This window comes from Protomyctophum bolini, assembly GCF_963924005.1.
Source record: "Protomyctophum bolini genome assembly, chromosome: 16".
NCBI lineage: Eukaryota > Metazoa > Chordata > Actinopteri > Myctophiformes > Myctophidae > Protomyctophum > Protomyctophum bolini.
The window spans coordinates 30,259,394-30,276,361 of NC_137877.1; the positions used below are offsets into that span (position 1 = coordinate 30,259,394).

Consider the following 16,968-nt stretch of genomic DNA (forward strand, 5'->3'; position numbering starts at 1 on the left):
CAGTAAAAGAAAAAACATGGCCCCCTCACGTATTAGAAGGACAACTATAGTCAACAGAAAAAAGGATGGGTGTTTTCGATGAATCTGTCATGGTTTAAATGGAGTTAGAGGTTCCAGGGTTCTGTGGTTAAAGGTGCCCGATTAAAAAGGTTCTCTACATGAGAAAAATGGAGAACCATTCACTAGATCAAATTGTTCTTTAGTATAGGTCATGATTATTCGTGGAACCATATAGCCTTTTAAAGAACCATTTTAGAAGCTATTTTTCTGTGCAGAAAGAGTCATCTTGTGCTCTCAGCATACTGTTTTTGTAGCTTGCATTCCCCTCTGGTGGCTTATTTAGGCACTGCTCAGAAAGACAACTACAATCTCCTCAGTACTGTATTTAAGTACAATTTTGAGTTACTTTTACTTTACTTCAGTATTTGGATTTTTGTATTTATATTTACACTTCGACTCTACTAAAATATAATATTGTAGCAGCTATATATATTATGCTTTTCACTGACAGACAGTTATTTCACATCTGTAGTTGGTATATAGTTACTTTGCAGATTTAGATTAATACAAAACATGCATTTCACCACTCAAGCACTATTTTATGCTATTTGAAAATCCCCCACCCAATCTCTCTTACCCTACCAAAGCACTGTTCTCTGTTCCTCTCCTTTGCCAAATGGAAAGTGAACACTTCACAAAATCTTTCACACAAACAAGACTGGATGTTCTATAAAACAGCTGCTGCACTCTGAGATCCGGTCAATGACAGCATCACTCTGCTCCTCTAATTGAGCCCCTGATGAGTGTCTTCCTGAGTGCACTTCCTTTGAACATTGATAAACAGTCAACCTTACACAAATAGTCCATAGTGCTAAAGCATTCCTGATGACATTCACACAGCATTACAGGTGCACGATACACTGATTTATAAATAATTCCATGTAAAGCAGGAAGAACGGAAACTGATAACTTCCAGTGCCTTGGCTTAATTGTGTTGAAGGGACATTCACCGCTGGAAGAAACTGTAGTCACTCAATGTTAATAATAGTATTTTTGTATTTAACAGTAGCTAAATTTGAATTTTGCACCCTATGGCCAGAAAAATAACAAGTCTGTGTGTTTGACTAGGGTTTGACTTCTGAATTTCTACAATGACCATAAAGCCTTGGTGCACAGCCCCTCCTTGTGGAGAGGGGGAGGCTGCGTGGCGGTGTGGCAGCATACTAATTCCTACATGGGTTGTGCTTATAAACACGCCCCTTGTGTTTAAAAGCTTAATTGCCATTTCTGTGCCTCCTGTGTAGAGGATGTAAGGCAAGTGTGTGCCATGTCCATTGGTATGCCTTAAACTATAATAGCCTTGTTTGCAGTGTTCCTATACCTGTATGGGATCTCTATCCGTGTGGCTGCTGAAGTGAGTGGTGCAACTCTGTGTGGAGGTCCCTGGGGGGTCCCCGGAATATCCAGACCCCCAGGAACGCGCCCAGGGGTTCAGGCCGATTCCAGCGAGCCGCCCCACATCCGAAACGGTTGAGAAATGACGGAGTTACCGTGTGGGGGTCCCTCTACTGTACTGTACTGTAGGCTACTGTACTATACTAGGCTACTGTACTGTGACTACTGTCACTGTACTGTAGTGGCACAACCGAAATCATCATATATACAGTAAATATGTGCGTGTGTGTACATGTTTGTGTTAGGTTGCACACAGGTGGTGAAAAACAACCATGCTATTTTCGTGCTCATAACCCAGCCAGCCAGCCACCCACACACATATCATAGCTCCGTACAAGGGCGTCACTCAAAGCATTTCAATCTCAAATTTTAGAGGGCTTACATCGAGTAGGCTGGTTAACATTGACAAAATGTGTAGGCTACGTTCTGTAACATTTATTGAATAACCAATTAAGAGCATAAATAAACAAACAGATGCCAGTTGTCGAGGTTCATGTGGCCGATGTTGAAGGTAACACGGGTATATGGCCCTTTAAGTAAAGCTTAAAGTAGGCTACTTGTCCAGTACTTGGCATATTTCTGGTGAGAATTAATAGATTATAGAAGCAACAGTTGGAAAGAAGCTGGAGAGACGCATACATCATCCATGCTACAGCCTTGAATATACACAAAGCTGGAGTAGACACACAGCTCGATCACTCCATGTAAGGGAATGAAGCCGTCTGGATCTGTAGACACAATCATTCAGGACTGACAGTCCGCTGAGGAATGCAATTTAGGCCTACGTAATTTTTTGAATATTAACAAAGTGGTGCACACTGCACTCACATAATAGGCGAATAGTAGGCTATAGCCTGCCCCCTCATTTAGGCATTTTAGAGGAACATCCTATAGGTAGGCTAGCTAGCCTACTCTGAAACATTACATTACCCACGAAATAGCTTGTTTACTCCTCTTGGCAAATCAGCTAGATGTGCTCTTACTTTAATAAACGTCCGAGAAGTCTATTCTAGTATATTCTATTGAACAAACGGCCGCGCAGACTTTGGAGTGGACTACGGCCAGCCCGTGATTACAGCAAGTGATTTCAAACGATGCCGAGTAGCCATTTGAAACAGGGGTGAGAGCTCACTCACTGTGCTCTTTCGGAGTTGGACAGATACGCGCCTCATGAAGCGCGGCGAGCCTGTGCGTGCACGCAGATGAAGAAGGCGCTACTCGACCAAGAGCTGACCCCGAATGCTCGATCCACTTAACTGATATGGGTACTTTCCGATGAAGATGGCAATCTGTTGTTTATAGTCCGTGGAATTTGCTTCAATTAGACCGACTTTTCGCAAACGGCTCTTTGTTGCGTTTTGGTTTTTTCATCCTTAATTAGTAGGCTATAGCACAGCAGGCTAGACTGAGCTTCATTTTTCCAACAATGCAGTGTGGAGTGGAGTCGACACATGAAGTTGGCAAAGGTAGCGTAAGCTCTTATAGGCTACTTAAGTTAATTGTTTCACATGATTAAGAACTTATTTGGGTCGACTTGATTCTATGCATATCTTTTTGAAGATACTGGCTGAATATAGCCAGTTATCCTGGAACTTTATAGTAATTGATTGATTGATTTATTGAATACTTAATTAACAGTTTGAAGGACAGAGGTATACGTTTTCAAAGATTGTTAAAAGGATAACACAAAAACCTATAGGTTTCCATTGTGGTCCCATGCGTTCAATTCATATTAAAGGGACACTTCACCTCTTTTGCAACCAGATCTTATTTTAATAATGTTTGAGAGACAAGAAACACTTTTCTGGGGGTTTTTATGTGTTTTTACATATTTTAGTATTTAGTCCATGATGTCATCGTGTCATGGACACTGGGCTCACTTCCTTCCTGGACTACAATTCCCATAATGCTTTGGTGCACTGCTCCTCCTCGTGGATAGGGCTGTCTTACTGATGTAGTCCAGGAAGTAAGTGAGCCCAGTGTCCACATGGACACTTTGAAATACTAAAATATCTAAAAACACATATTACCCACATAAAAACCCCAGGAAAGTGTTTGTCTCCAAAACATCATTAAAATAAGATCTGGTTGGTTAAGACTTTTAAAGACATAATAATAAACAATCAACACTAGTTGCAATGAACTAAAACACTACTGTACAAGTAGGATACAGTAAGATATAAATTGGTTGGAATACTACTGTATCTGAATTTCAAGTAGCCTAGCCTATACAGTATGTGGTGTGGCAGCCAAGTGTTCATTTCACCATTTTATGTAATACGGTGTGGTTAAGGCTACTTGTCTCCAGTGGCTATTCCTTGACATTGTTTAAAACAACTCTAAACATTCCAAAGCCCTCTGGAGATGCCTTCTGGGACGACTCACTTGTTTGACAGCCATTTCCTGCTGTGCAAAGGGGGCCACTTCAAACACTATCCTATCCACCACCTATCCTTTCTCTTCAGGGTTGAGCACCAGGTACACCATGATGCTGGTCTTCCTTTTTCTGTGCATTTTCCAAGCTGCAACCCCCCAAGGGGATTTCAGCCCTCGTGGACCAAGGCCAATACCAGGAAGAAGTGACCAACCTAGACCGACCCCACCCCCCATCAAACCGCCATCACCTACAGGTTGTGAGAGTGAGTTAAGTAGCCTACACAAACTCTGGATTCAGGGTTTCAGGTCATTTTAGTGGGACTTAAAGGGCCATTTCACAGCTGAGCCTTTTTTGCTGATCCTAGGAGTCGATGGGCGCTGATGGGGCGCTTCTTTATATATAACGCTATGGACTAGACCGCCGACTCAAGCCAACTTGAGCCACACCAAGCGAACTAAAGTGAGCGGGTTGCTGTGTCGAACGTTGCAAAATTTGCTTAGCCGACGACACAGGGCCAAGTTGCGACCCGATAGGCAGAGAATAGTAAATAATGTTCTGGCGAGAGCAAATAAAGTGAGTCCCAGTCGACAGCATGTATATAGTCCAGGAAGGAAGTGAGACCACATTTTCATGACAAATTTTGGTCATGAAGATAGTGTCATGACTAAAATCTAAAAACTCATTACACACATTAAAAGAAACAGGAAAGTGTTTGTGGTGTCCTAAACATCATTAAAATAAGATCTGGATGCAAAAGGGGTGAAGTGGCCCTTTAAGTGAAATTGCAAAAATGTAATCAAATATAACTTAAGGGTTCATTTGGCTACATTTGTACATTCAGAAATGTTAGGTGACTTTAGTGAGAATTTAGTGAAGAATGGATAAATGATTAGGCCCATGATTGTTTTACTGTGCACAAGTTGCATCAACTTCTACATGTGTTTAATATATTGTGCTCTCTCAGAGGTTATTGATTGTCCGGTCCGGCTATATTTCACCATCGATACGTCTGAGACCATCGCCCTACAAGAGTCCCCCCCTGGTATACTAGTGGACAATGTCAAGGAGTTCACCAAGATCTTTGCCCAGAAGCTCGCTGATGAAGAGTACAGGGGCCAAGTCAGGATCACCTGGTCCATAGGAGGACTCCACTTTTCCCAGAGGCAAGTGGTCTTCAGCCAGTTCAACACCAGAGAGAGCTTCATCAGGAGCTTGAGTGGGATTAAATACCTGGGAAAAGGCACGTACACCGACTGTGCCCTAACCAACATGACTCACGAGATGACCCAACGCAACCCTGCAACAAAGACGGTCCTGTTCTCCGTGGTGATCACTGATGGTCATGTGACAGGAAGCCCATGTGGAGGGATCAAGGTGTCAGCTGAGAGGGCGAGGGAGAAAGGGATCCACATCTTTTCAGTGGCAGCCTCCAGGAACATTGATGAAATAGGAATGAGGGAGATCGCCAACTCCCCCTCTGAAGTGTATAGAGATGACTACATAGCTGTGGACATCATTGACGGACGACCAAAAATAATGACAGATTCCATTGACCGTATCATAAAAGCCATGGTGATTCTAGCCTAAAATAAGTGTATACTGTGTGTGTGTGTGTGTGTGTGTGTGTGTGTGTGTGTGTGTGTGTGTGTGTGTGTGTGTGTGCTCGTGCGTGCGTACATGCGTGCATATACAGTTCAGAAATGGTGTGTGTGTGTGTGTGTATATATTTATATACAGTAATATGCAAGTGTGTGTGTATACAATGTATATGCTTATATAATATATAACATAAGTACTTACTCTTTTATTTGCTTTACAGAAATATCAAGCCTATTTACAGGTAAGACTATTATAGATGAGGCTGCACTTCTACACTGCATTATACTACCACATACTTATCCAAACCAAAAACGTTGATTCATTCACAGTAAGATTTTGTACAACAGACGACTTACAAACCTTTAGCTTTCCTCTTGCTTTAGCAATATTAGTGTTAATATAATTTCAGAGCTTTCCACAACTTAACTATTTTGTATGTATACCATTTCACAGTGTTACCAACATACATGCCTGGAAACTCCAGGTCTCTCTGGGCCAAAAGGTTATCGAGGTGCAAAGGTGAGGATGTTGTGTGGAATCCAGAAGCGTGGGGCCCATTGGGCCACTCGTGAGGATGTTGTGTGAGATCCAGAAGCGTAGGGCCCATTGGGCCACTCGTGCACAGGCCCAGTCAATTGAGATCTTGACCAGTCTTCTGAAAGATGTGGACGAAAGAAAAAAAAAGAAAAAACAACCAAAGATACATTGGCAGCCCCCTGCGATTCTAATTGTCCCAGTCAAATCCACGCTACGCACCTGGTGAAATCATTAAGAAATGTACGTTTTTGCACTCTTAAAACTAATATTCTTTAATTTCATTTCAGGGTGCAAAAGGAGGTAGTGGTTTTTCAGGACTGAAAGGTGAAAAGGGTCATCAAGTAAGTATGCGAATGAAAATAAAAGCCTGGGTACCGAGGCTAAGTAAGTAAGGACTCGGACCACTGGAATTTGCAGCGGTCTACAATACTGTAATATTGTTCAGTCATACAAATAATTCATACCAAAAAGCTGCACTGTGTGAAATGTGTGTATCTCATGTCACAGGGTGATCCTGGTATTGAAGGCCCAATTGGACGACCTGGTCCAAAGGTTTGTTGAGCAATGATCCAGCATGTTGCAGACCCATTAACATTCTGTAGTATATCTGTCTCTTAAACATGTCTTTATGTGCTGCCATACAGGGAGAGATTGGGGGTCTGGGTGAAAAGGTAAGATCTAAAATTTCATGTTCAATCCTTTACATTTCAATCTTATTATTATTATTTATTATAATTATTATTTTTTATTGTATTTTTTCATTTTTGTCTACCTGTGGCTTCTTTTTGGACAGGGTGACATTGGAGCCAGTGGCGCAAAGGTGAATACCATTGTCTTTGATGTCACATTTGTATGTTCTCAGTTTAAGAGTTTCTATGCTGACTGACTTGTTACTACTTAGGGTATTGCTGGATTCCATGGTAGGAATGGAACAGATGGACAAAAGGTGAGACTCAGCCCTTTACTACATATTATTACTGGAACAGAATTGCGGGTGACACTTACGTATATGGAAACTGATATGATTGTCGGTGTCTTCAGGGTAAAGTTGGGCGAATTGGAGCTCCTGGCTGCAAAGGTGATCCAGGAGACATGGTGAGTCCAACATTCATACAGTATATCTGTTCATACAGTGAAAATGTGCATCTCTTGCTAAATTCTATGTATTACAGTGCATTTTATGCATGTTCATCTCTCCCACATAAACAAATGAAATGCAAATCTAAACATGTATGGTAGAGCTTGATAACAATATTTCCCTCAGGAAGGTTCATCCCATTATTATGCATGCCAGGGGCAAAATAACACTATCACATACAACATTATAACATGAAAAGTTTTTCACAAAAACAAGATGTTTTTCACCAAGATATTGCTAAGTTTTTTCATGTTTGTTATGACCCTATAAAAACAAGGAACAAAACATAAAACACAGACAAACATGAGGGAGGTAGTATAGGTCAGTTCAGAATAAATCACTAAAATAATCAGTAACAAAGTTTAGCGTCCTCAAATAATTTATTGTAAATCAATTAGTGTCCTGGCACTGTCCAAAAACGAAACTCAAATGTCCAAAAGAAAGCAAATTGCAAAAGTGTAAAGATTAAAGAGTAGGTATAAGGTCCTTACCACCCCTTACTGTAACTCTTCTGCAAAGTCCGATCACAATCAAAGCCTTAATCCTGGAAATGTAGTAATCCACAATGTAAATAAAAGTAATCTTCATCCAGTGGTATTCGTACATCCAATAAGATCCAAAAGAAACAAATTAAGCAAGATCCTCCTGCTCCTCCAGTTCTGCACTCACATTCAACCTGGACTGACAGAGCCACACTCAGGTGCCACAAACATTGTGAGTGCCAATCACTCAATCAGTGTAGCCTGATAGGTGAGTCTTAGGTTTCTCAAACTGACGACTCATGTTGTGTTCACACGGGGCAGATTAAACAATGCAGTCTACCATTCATTGTCAAAGGTAGCCAGCGACATGGCGTTGCAAAGGTGCAACGATGCATGTAGCTGCTCCAAATCAACTCACAACGCGTCTTTGCATCGTTTCATCTGCCCGTGTGAACGCACCATCACACATGAACATGAACTGAATTGCTTCTTATGGAACATAGATCAGCAGATTAATAGAAAATAAGAAAGCAAATTGAAACAAAAACACATAGAAACACACTCTGGGCACAGAGGTTACAAACTTATCCCATAGGCCTACAACTTAATAAATTGACTCAAAACACAACAAAACAAGGTATTTCCTTGCTTTACGGTAATGAAAGTATTCCATAAGTGTCGCGCTGGGTGTCTGCCCAGCTGCAGCACAGTCGGAAAACAAGGAAGTGAGTAGATCAAATAGAATACATTTTTGGGTACTACATCATCTATTTCTCACTTCAAATAATAACAATAATAATAATAATAATAATAAAGCTTAAATTTCAGGTCATTTTAGTGGGACTTAAAGGGCCATTTCATAGCTGAGCCTTTTTTGCTGATCCTAGGAGTCGATGGGCGCTGATTTATATAGCACCTTTCAAGAACAAGGTCACAAAGTGCTTAACAACAAAGAGCGTAAAACATAGCATGCATCAAATAGGCAAAACTACAACACGCAAATGGTTTCAAAAACATTCTTGAGAGCTGTAAATGACGTGTGTGTGTGTGTGTGTGTGTGTGTGTGTGTGTGTGTGTGTGTGTGTGTGTGTGTGTGTGTGTGTGTGTGTGTGTGTGTGTGTGCGTGTGCGTGCGTGATATTTTGATTTAAAGAAGATTTGTTTTTCAATTAAAAATGCAATTCAGAGGGAAACGCCTTTTCTGTTTTGTTCCGAAAGGGACCAGATGGCTATGCTGGAGAAGCTGGTGACATTGGGCGACTTGGACATGAGGGAGAGAAGGTTTGTACAGCACATGAACTAAATTGAATTGTCCAGATTTAAACAAAACGTCCCACAAACTTTGAATGCCACAAAGATTCTGTAACTGCACCTCGCAAAAGTTTTGACAGGAAACAGTCAACATGTTTGTCATAATCATTAATGAAAATATATAAATATATAATTATATGTCTCTGTACGTATGTCTGTACGTGTGTACTGTGTCTGTACGGCTGATGCACGTAACTCAAGAACTGTTAGCCCCACCAACATCAAATTCGACACACGCGTAACGTTCCATACCCCCACAGGGAGTGGGGTGCCTGGTGTCCAGTCGGTCGGACCCACGGTTGTCCAGAACCGCCACACAGGCCTCTGCCCAGGCTCTGGACAGGGCCCCTGCCCATGCTCCATATATAGAGCTGGCCTGTTCTGACATCACAACACTCCATATTTGGGCATGCCTGACACAGAACTCCATATATAGGAGTAAAGGGATACAGAGAGACATACTGTATACAGAAATCTCTATATATATGGGCACAAAGGGACACAGACAGATAGGTTGAACAGGTACTCTGACACGGGTATTGCAGAGCCGGGTGGGGCATGGATCTCCAACTTCCATCGTTACCGACTCTGTGCTCTACAGCCAGGCACCGGTCTAGTTGAATTAATTCTATATTTGCTAAACAGCAAGCTAGATAGGCTTCGTCTAATTTAAACAATTCCAGTCTGACTTATTTATGCAACTGTAAAGGCGAAGCAGAAGTGTGTGTGTGGGTGGGTGGGTGGGGGGGGATTTTCATTTTCTATATATCTTCAGTGCTTCCGATGTACAGCTTGTTACATGGAAGCATTTTTATATTGTGTGAGCCAACAGTCTGTCTCGAGAGAATACTCTTTTGCTAATGTAAACCGTTATACACAAAACAAGCTGTTTTATGACCATGGTTATTCTATTTTCTATGTTCGATTTTTAGGGCCATCCAGGTCGCCCCGGGAAACCTGGGCCCCCTGGCCCCAATGGTGATCCTGGGCCAAAGGTATAAAAACATTACATACGATATTCTGTGCAAATGTAGACTTTCCTGTACCTTGACTCCAATCAACGAGCAAAATGTTCTTCTCATACAGAGTGAAATAGGGAATCCTGGCTATGAAGGCCTGCCAGGAACAAAGGGATTACAGGTTATTATTATTTTGGTTATTTGTTAGTACAATAACTGTTATTAAGTTATGAAGTGTATTGTAAATGACATTTTGTTTCCTTCTTGTAGGGTATTGGAGGGAAACCTGGCCCAAAAGGCGAACCTGTAATCCAATACTATATTTTCTTAAACATTTTTATTTATTTATTTTTATTGTATTTGTAAGTCTATTATGAATAATTGTAACATCAATGTCACCAGGGTAGGAGAGGAGATTCTGGACCTAAGGGAAAACAAGAACGTGTTGGTCCAAATGGTGAAAAGGTACTTATTGCGAACGCACTGAGCACTTACTATGAGACCTAGCAGATCATGTCTGTCTGTCTGTCTGTCTGTGTGTCTGTCTGTCTGTCTGTCTGTCTGTCTGTCTGTCTGTCCCGCTTTTGTGCCCATATATGGAGCTGAGTGATTTGTGTCACCATGACTCAGCCATAACCATATAAGGAGTCCCCAAAGCAGCTATACGTCCAAAACCCAAATATGTACGAGCTGCGTTCGCTTCCCGCGTTTGCACGTCTTACTGGTAACACATACTGTATACAGATGTCTATGGTACGTATGATGTGAATGATTTTACTCAATGAATTGAGGTTTTCATGACATGATATGCCAAGAAGTCAGCAGCATAACATTATACAAACAACACTGAAACAACATTTAGCATGGAAAACTTCAAACATTTAAACAATGAAAGTGGGAAGATTTAATGATTTTTTTTGGCAGAGAAGGAAATAGTCTGGGAACAAAGATAAGAGATAGATATAAAAGGGTGAAGAAACAATATTCTTTCCCAGCGGATTCATCATCCACACCCCCAAATACTGTTCTGAGCAAGGCAAGAAAAATAATTTCAAGAAGTCTTTGTTCATACTGTTGCAAGCTCACTTTCCCTGTACAACTCAGTGCCGCAGTAGAATGTTTCACAGTTTCTCCCAGACTCCCACATACACATTATCTACATGGTTTGATAACAGCATGAAGGCTTAGAATTATGCTCTGTATGTTATTATTAATATTGTTATATATACAGAGCATAATAGCCAATGATTAATGCTGCCTGGTGAAACTTGATATGTTCATTTATTTTCAGGGCGAACGAGGGCCAGAGGGACTCAGAGGTCATCCAGGGGAAGATGGACTAAAGGGCACGAAGGTGAGAGGACAGCTAGGAGTGCTTTTGACGAGATGACACAGCAACTGTAAAACATTTTTCACATCTTCCATTTCTACTAATGTTACTCCCTCTTGAAATTCTGCCAAGACAGCCTGATCCAAGGCTTTTATATGTTAAAAAAAAGTTCACTGGACTTTTCTTTTTCTTTTTTTTTTTAACGATTTTGCAACCCATTTTTCACCCAGTTATCTAATGTAATCCTGGGCGCTACACTTCCTCTGCCAACCTGGGGGGCATACCTTTCTAATTTTCCCTGAGAAACTTGAATGATTGTATTTTGATTAGCAGCAAAAGCAATGGTCAGTAATTGTGTTTTGTCTGTGGTACTGTCCTGCTCTTTCAGGGGGACCTTGGTCTACCAGGGCCACGGGGACAACCAGGAGCCCAAGGCAGCCCTGGGGGAAATGTACGTTGTTTTTAAAGTTTACTGGGTGCTCATGTGGATCAAACAACAATAGTGTAATTATTACAGCTTTTCAAATAAAAAATAGAAGGCACTCTTCAGTAACTACAGGAATAGGAACATGAATTTAAAGCCTTCATTAACTTAGAATTTCTGGAAACAGACAGACAATAAAAATGACTGGAAGGCCTTCATCAGGGTGTGTGATAAAATACCTTCTGGTCAAAACATGCTGGAAGTCTGTATTAAAAACGTAAAATATTTAGCTCAGTATGTCATAAACACTATCACAATCTACCTACAATCTATTTGTTATATCCCATAGTTTGACCTGTACACTTAACAGTACTGTAGAATACAAGGCCGATGATGACAGTGCATTGTAATGGGAGATCCTATTCCTTGTTACAGGGAACTAGAGGAAACCCTGGCGATGCTGGACGGAGAGGAGAGAACGGACTGCGTGGACCGCAGGTGTGCCAAAGAGGAATTAATCTTCGATACACACTACATTTGTGAAGAACGCCAAAACGTTAAACATTAAACAATTGTTTCATCTTATTTAACTTGGTAAAGAACATGGCAACTCTTTACATATCACATTGTTTCCTTACTTCCCAAAGGGAGACAATGGAAGAGATGGATTCAGCTATCCAGGATCAAGAGGACCCACAGTAAGTTTACCTGTCTTGTGAGAGCATTCACTTGTCAATTGTGTGATTGTCATTCGAATTTGTTTTCATCAAGTGATGCAGCTGTGCAACAAAGTAAAAATGAGGCTTTATTCACAGGGAGGCAGAGGTGATCCAGGTGGTAAAGGACCCAGGGGGGGCAGAGGTGATTGTGGCCACAAAGGAGAACCTGGAGACATGGGACCATCAGGAGAACCTGTAAGTTAATCAGTTCAACCAAAGTACAGTGGAAAGTTAAGACATTGTTTTGGAGAAGTGTTATTATCTGAAATAACGTACAGTAGGACTAAATAAATTGACGATGTCACCTAGCCAACTAAAATGTCAGAACCAAAGCAACATACAAAGTGGGAAAATATTAGGCTTATGTCTGCACTCTGCAGTCAATTCAGTGTCTGATGAAGAGCCGAGAGGCTCAAAACGTCACGTCCATGGTGTAAACTGTAAAGGAACCATTAATAAACCTTTGAAGTTTTGGAGCATGATCCTGTGTGTGGACCTTACCTTTCTTAGTTATTCTAACATCGGCCCAGCACCTTGTTTTTAGTTAGTAGATGTGCATGCTTTATTGTTCTTGCCAAAAATGTAATATGCATCACAGTTACTGTACTGTGTAGAATGTAGATCAACAATTACGGAAAGTGGCTTTATGGCACACACCCATCCAAATATTTATTTTAGTCTTAGCCACGCATTCGGCCTGGCCGAGACAATTTTAAAGTAAGAAGTTACACACACACCTGGCCAATCACTGTGGAAAGTCGGAAGTATAGACTTTTGGATTGCAGGTTTTGAAAAGTAATGTTTGGATGCACTTGCACTGGCCATTTGCATAGCATGACATTGAGAATAGGGGACTGACAGTTGTACAGTTTCCTTTCAACAATGGGTAGAATAGAATTAACAATTATATGGAGGGTATGCGCATGCATAAAGTGAGTGTTAAATCGAGTGGCAAAGTTTAACGTTGTTTAACTTTAATGCAATCAGACTTTTCTGTTTTTTTTGCCACTCAATAGGCGTTCCTGCATAACCTCCGGGTATGATGATGATGTGATGCGCATACCCTCTATAATATTCTGTTATAGGATGGCCCCATGGGTCTGGCTCAGATGTTAATGACACTTAATGGCTGATAAGAATGATAAAGGGGAACCACATCGAATTATGAACTCATTTACCAGTATCACATTTGGTTGAATCACATCCCAAATGTAACAAATATATGTCTAGTTCTTTTCCAGAGATATGACTCATTTCTACCGAAAAATTTCTGCTTCGTACTCTTCAGGGTGAGCCAGGCATACAAGGTGAAGCAGGAAAGAGAGGTCCGAGAGGAGATCCTGGAACTGATGTAAGAAATTAGAATCTGTCCAGCAGAAATGTTTATATCCAAAACCCAACCATTACTTTTCAGGAAATGGAAAAAAAGAACCTGTTTTCCAATATGGATCCAATGTAGTTATTGAGTCACACGCTATTGTTAATACTTTTCATTGGTTACATTTTTAACCAAAGACATAAGCTTTTTCAACCTGGCATCTCTATTTTGGACATCTATTTCAGAAAATCTTCAAAATGGTTAAAAAATAGTGAAAATGGCAGATGGCTCAATGCACATCGCAGCACATTGTGAGCTTGTAGATCAGCTATTTTCATTACTTTTGTGTGACCCAGCTGTCATACAACAAAGTATAAGGTATTCATTTATGAAAAATCACAACAATGATAATAACAATACAGAGATTTGTCGGTCTAATAGTGAAATTTTAATTTCTCTCAGATGTCAAAAATGTTCCTTCTGTTCTATACCCACAGGGTGATATAGGACCAGCAGGAGATCCAGGCCTCTCTGTGAGTGATTTCTTAATTACGGTATTATTTGCTTTTAAATGAATATTGATCTGCTTTTCTATAGCTGTGACAATGCTAATCTGTGTGCGGCTTAATGCAGGAATGTGATGTCATGTCATACATCAGGGAGTCATGTGGTTGTTGTGGTAAGTAACGGTTATCACGTGTGTATGTATAGTACATTAATTGTGTGCAAATAAAATAACGTAGTAGCGGTTACAGCATGTTGTGTTTTTGCATCAACACACTGAACCGAATGTTGTCTTCCACCAGACTGCGAGAAGCTCTGTGGAGCTCTGGACATTGTGTTTGTCATCGACAGCTCAGAGAGTGTTGGGCTGACAAACTTCACCCTGGAGAAGAACTTTGTCATAAGCACCATCAACAGGCTTGGCAATATGGCAAATGACCCCTCATCACTTACTGGTACAGTTAAGCAACAGCTAAGAAAAATAAATTCAATAAAACAGGCACCAGTATAAATCCTTTTGCAGACAGTGAAAATGGAGACTGCCACATTAGACAACTGTTTCCACAGACATAATCAGCCCATATGCTAAGATACACGGTGAACTCCAAAAGTACTTGGATAGTACTGTAATTGCTTTGGCCGTGAAATGACAACGGCATGGCTGCGTGAGGTCAAAATGAGGACTGCCATCAGTTTAATTAAGTGTATTCTCAGCTTTCTAAATGAACACACCTGTTTCACCATCTCATGTGCAAAATAATGACATTAAAATATTTCTATAGCTTGTTATATGCCAATTATTGAAATACACACTATATGAAAGTCACTTATATGAAATTGTTGAAATGTGATGTAATGTACTGTACAGTAATATGGGAAGGCATAGTGTTGTATATTGTATCTAACATGTCTGTCTTGTGTCCCAATAGGTGCCAGAGTTGGAGTGGTACAGTACAGTCACAATGGGACCTTTGAGGCCATTCATCTCAGTGACCCCAACATTAACTCCATGTCTGCCTTCAAGACTGCCGTGAAGAACCTGCAGTGGATCGCCGGGGGCACATTCACCCCCTCGGCTCTCAAGTTCACCTACGACAACCTCATCAGGGACAGCCGCAGAGCCAAAGCCAAGGTGTCTGTGGTGGTGATCACGGACGGGCGTTTTGACCCAAAAGACGATGACACTCTTCTCTCCTACCTCTGCAATGACAATAGTGTGGTGGTCAACGCCATCGGAGTTGGGGATATGTTCGGACAGATCGAGGACGATGAGATCCTGGGGTCCATAGCGTGCCAGCGCAAGGACCGTGTCACAGGCATGAAGCGTTTTGCTGACCTGGTGGCGGAGGACTTCATTGACCAGATGGAGACTGTGCTCTGTCCAGGTGAGGTCCCATCACCACACACAGGATTCATATATCTAGATCTATTTTTAAGCTATGATTTGGTACAATGAACAAAGGGTTTGAACTTGAATTTATGACACTTTTATATCCTTTTTTCCCCAGAACCTCTGATTGTGTGCCCCGATCTTCCCTGCAAAATGGGTAAGCTTTGCATTGTGTAATATGGTCAGCTAATTATCTGTATTCTGAGTACTATTAAGACCCTCAGCACTGTTACTTGACAGCTTCGCGTAGAAGCAAGATTTATTTGTGTTGACCGCTATTCAAGTAAAAGCAGTAGAAATGACTTAGTTGCATACTGTATGCGGGTCAGTGTGACATGATCCTAAATGTAATTCTTTCAATATAAATATTCCCTACCACTAAATTCAATGATGCCCTCCACACTGGTTTTACAGTAACTTGTACAGCAGCATTTATTACTTTCATGCCAGACGGAATTGTATATTGATATTGTCGCAGTTTAGATTTCATCACTTGAAAGATTGACCAATGATGTATTGTGTGCGTCACTGCAGAGTCAGATGTGGCCAGTTGTGCAGATAGGCCCGTGGACGTTGTATTTCTGCTGGATGGCTCAGAGCGCCTCGGCATTGAGGGCTTCCGCCACGTCCATGGATTTTTGCAGAGGGTGGCAGATACTTTGACCTTGGCTCGGAGTAAGACTGACCGCACGAATGCCCGTCTGGCACTGCTCGAGTACGGCAACGAGAACGAGAACCACGTGGCCTTTCCTCTTACGCACGACCCGGCCGTCATCGCCGACGGCTTGGGAAACATGACTTACTTGGATTCCTCCTCTAGCGTTGGGCCTGCCATCCTCTACGCAATCAACAATCTCTTGACTACTGGTAGCACACGCCAAACGAGACGCAACGCAGAGATAAACTTTGTTTTCATCACCGACGGTGTAACCGATAGTAAGAGCCTGGAAGAGGCTGTAAGCGCTATGCGCAGGGCACAGGCCGTCTCCACAGTGATCTCTGCAGGTAGCGATATCGACCAGGAGGTTTTAATCAAGCTGGCTATGGGTGACCAGGAGGCCATCTTCAAAGGAAAAGACTTCTCTGACCTGTCCCAGTCGAGTTTCTTTCGTCGTTTAATCCACTGGATATGTTGAGGCACATTCAAGGTTCATGTCCTTGAACCTTGAATGTGACATGAACCTTGAATGTGCACTGTACATAATAGCAGTGCTAATGCTGTTGTATCTATTATGTTAAACATAAAGAGATGGTTTACGATTAATTCTACTGCACTGTAAGGGCTGTCACTTATATAAAGTACATTGTTTGTGCTTCACTGGATTTGGCACGAAAATGTATTCACTTTGGATATAATGTTTTACAGCAACATAATAAATATTCTGCACTTTTCATCTACCATAAAACTTTACAGATACATTTATGG

General features: G+C 41.3%; 1 protein-coding gene across 1 annotated transcript; it reads left to right on the forward strand.

The window, feature by feature from the left end:
• Positions 1 to 2,647: 2,647 nt before the first annotated feature.
• LOC308330458 (collagen alpha-2(VI) chain-like) lies at positions 2,648 to 16,906 on the forward strand. The gene is made up of 28 exons (XM_080785321.1): positions 2,648 to 2,921; positions 3,921 to 4,094; positions 4,797 to 5,404; positions 5,652 to 5,672; positions 5,885 to 5,950; positions 6,256 to 6,309; positions 6,476 to 6,520; positions 6,613 to 6,639; positions 6,762 to 6,788; positions 6,870 to 6,914; positions 7,010 to 7,063; positions 8,806 to 8,868; positions 9,831 to 9,893; positions 9,985 to 10,038; positions 10,128 to 10,163; positions 10,260 to 10,322; positions 11,149 to 11,211; positions 11,576 to 11,638; positions 12,047 to 12,109; positions 12,259 to 12,309; positions 12,427 to 12,525; positions 13,619 to 13,681; positions 14,146 to 14,181; positions 14,282 to 14,327; positions 14,455 to 14,607; positions 15,082 to 15,537; positions 15,661 to 15,699; positions 16,077 to 16,906. The coding sequence occupies exons 1-28, from the start codon at positions 2,882 to 2,884 to the stop codon at positions 16,676 to 16,678; spliced, it is 3,174 nt and encodes a 1,057-aa protein (XP_080641447.1). The 5' UTR covers positions 2,648 to 2,881; the 3' UTR covers positions 16,679 to 16,906.
• The last annotated feature ends 62 nt before the right edge of the window (positions 16,907 to 16,968 follow it).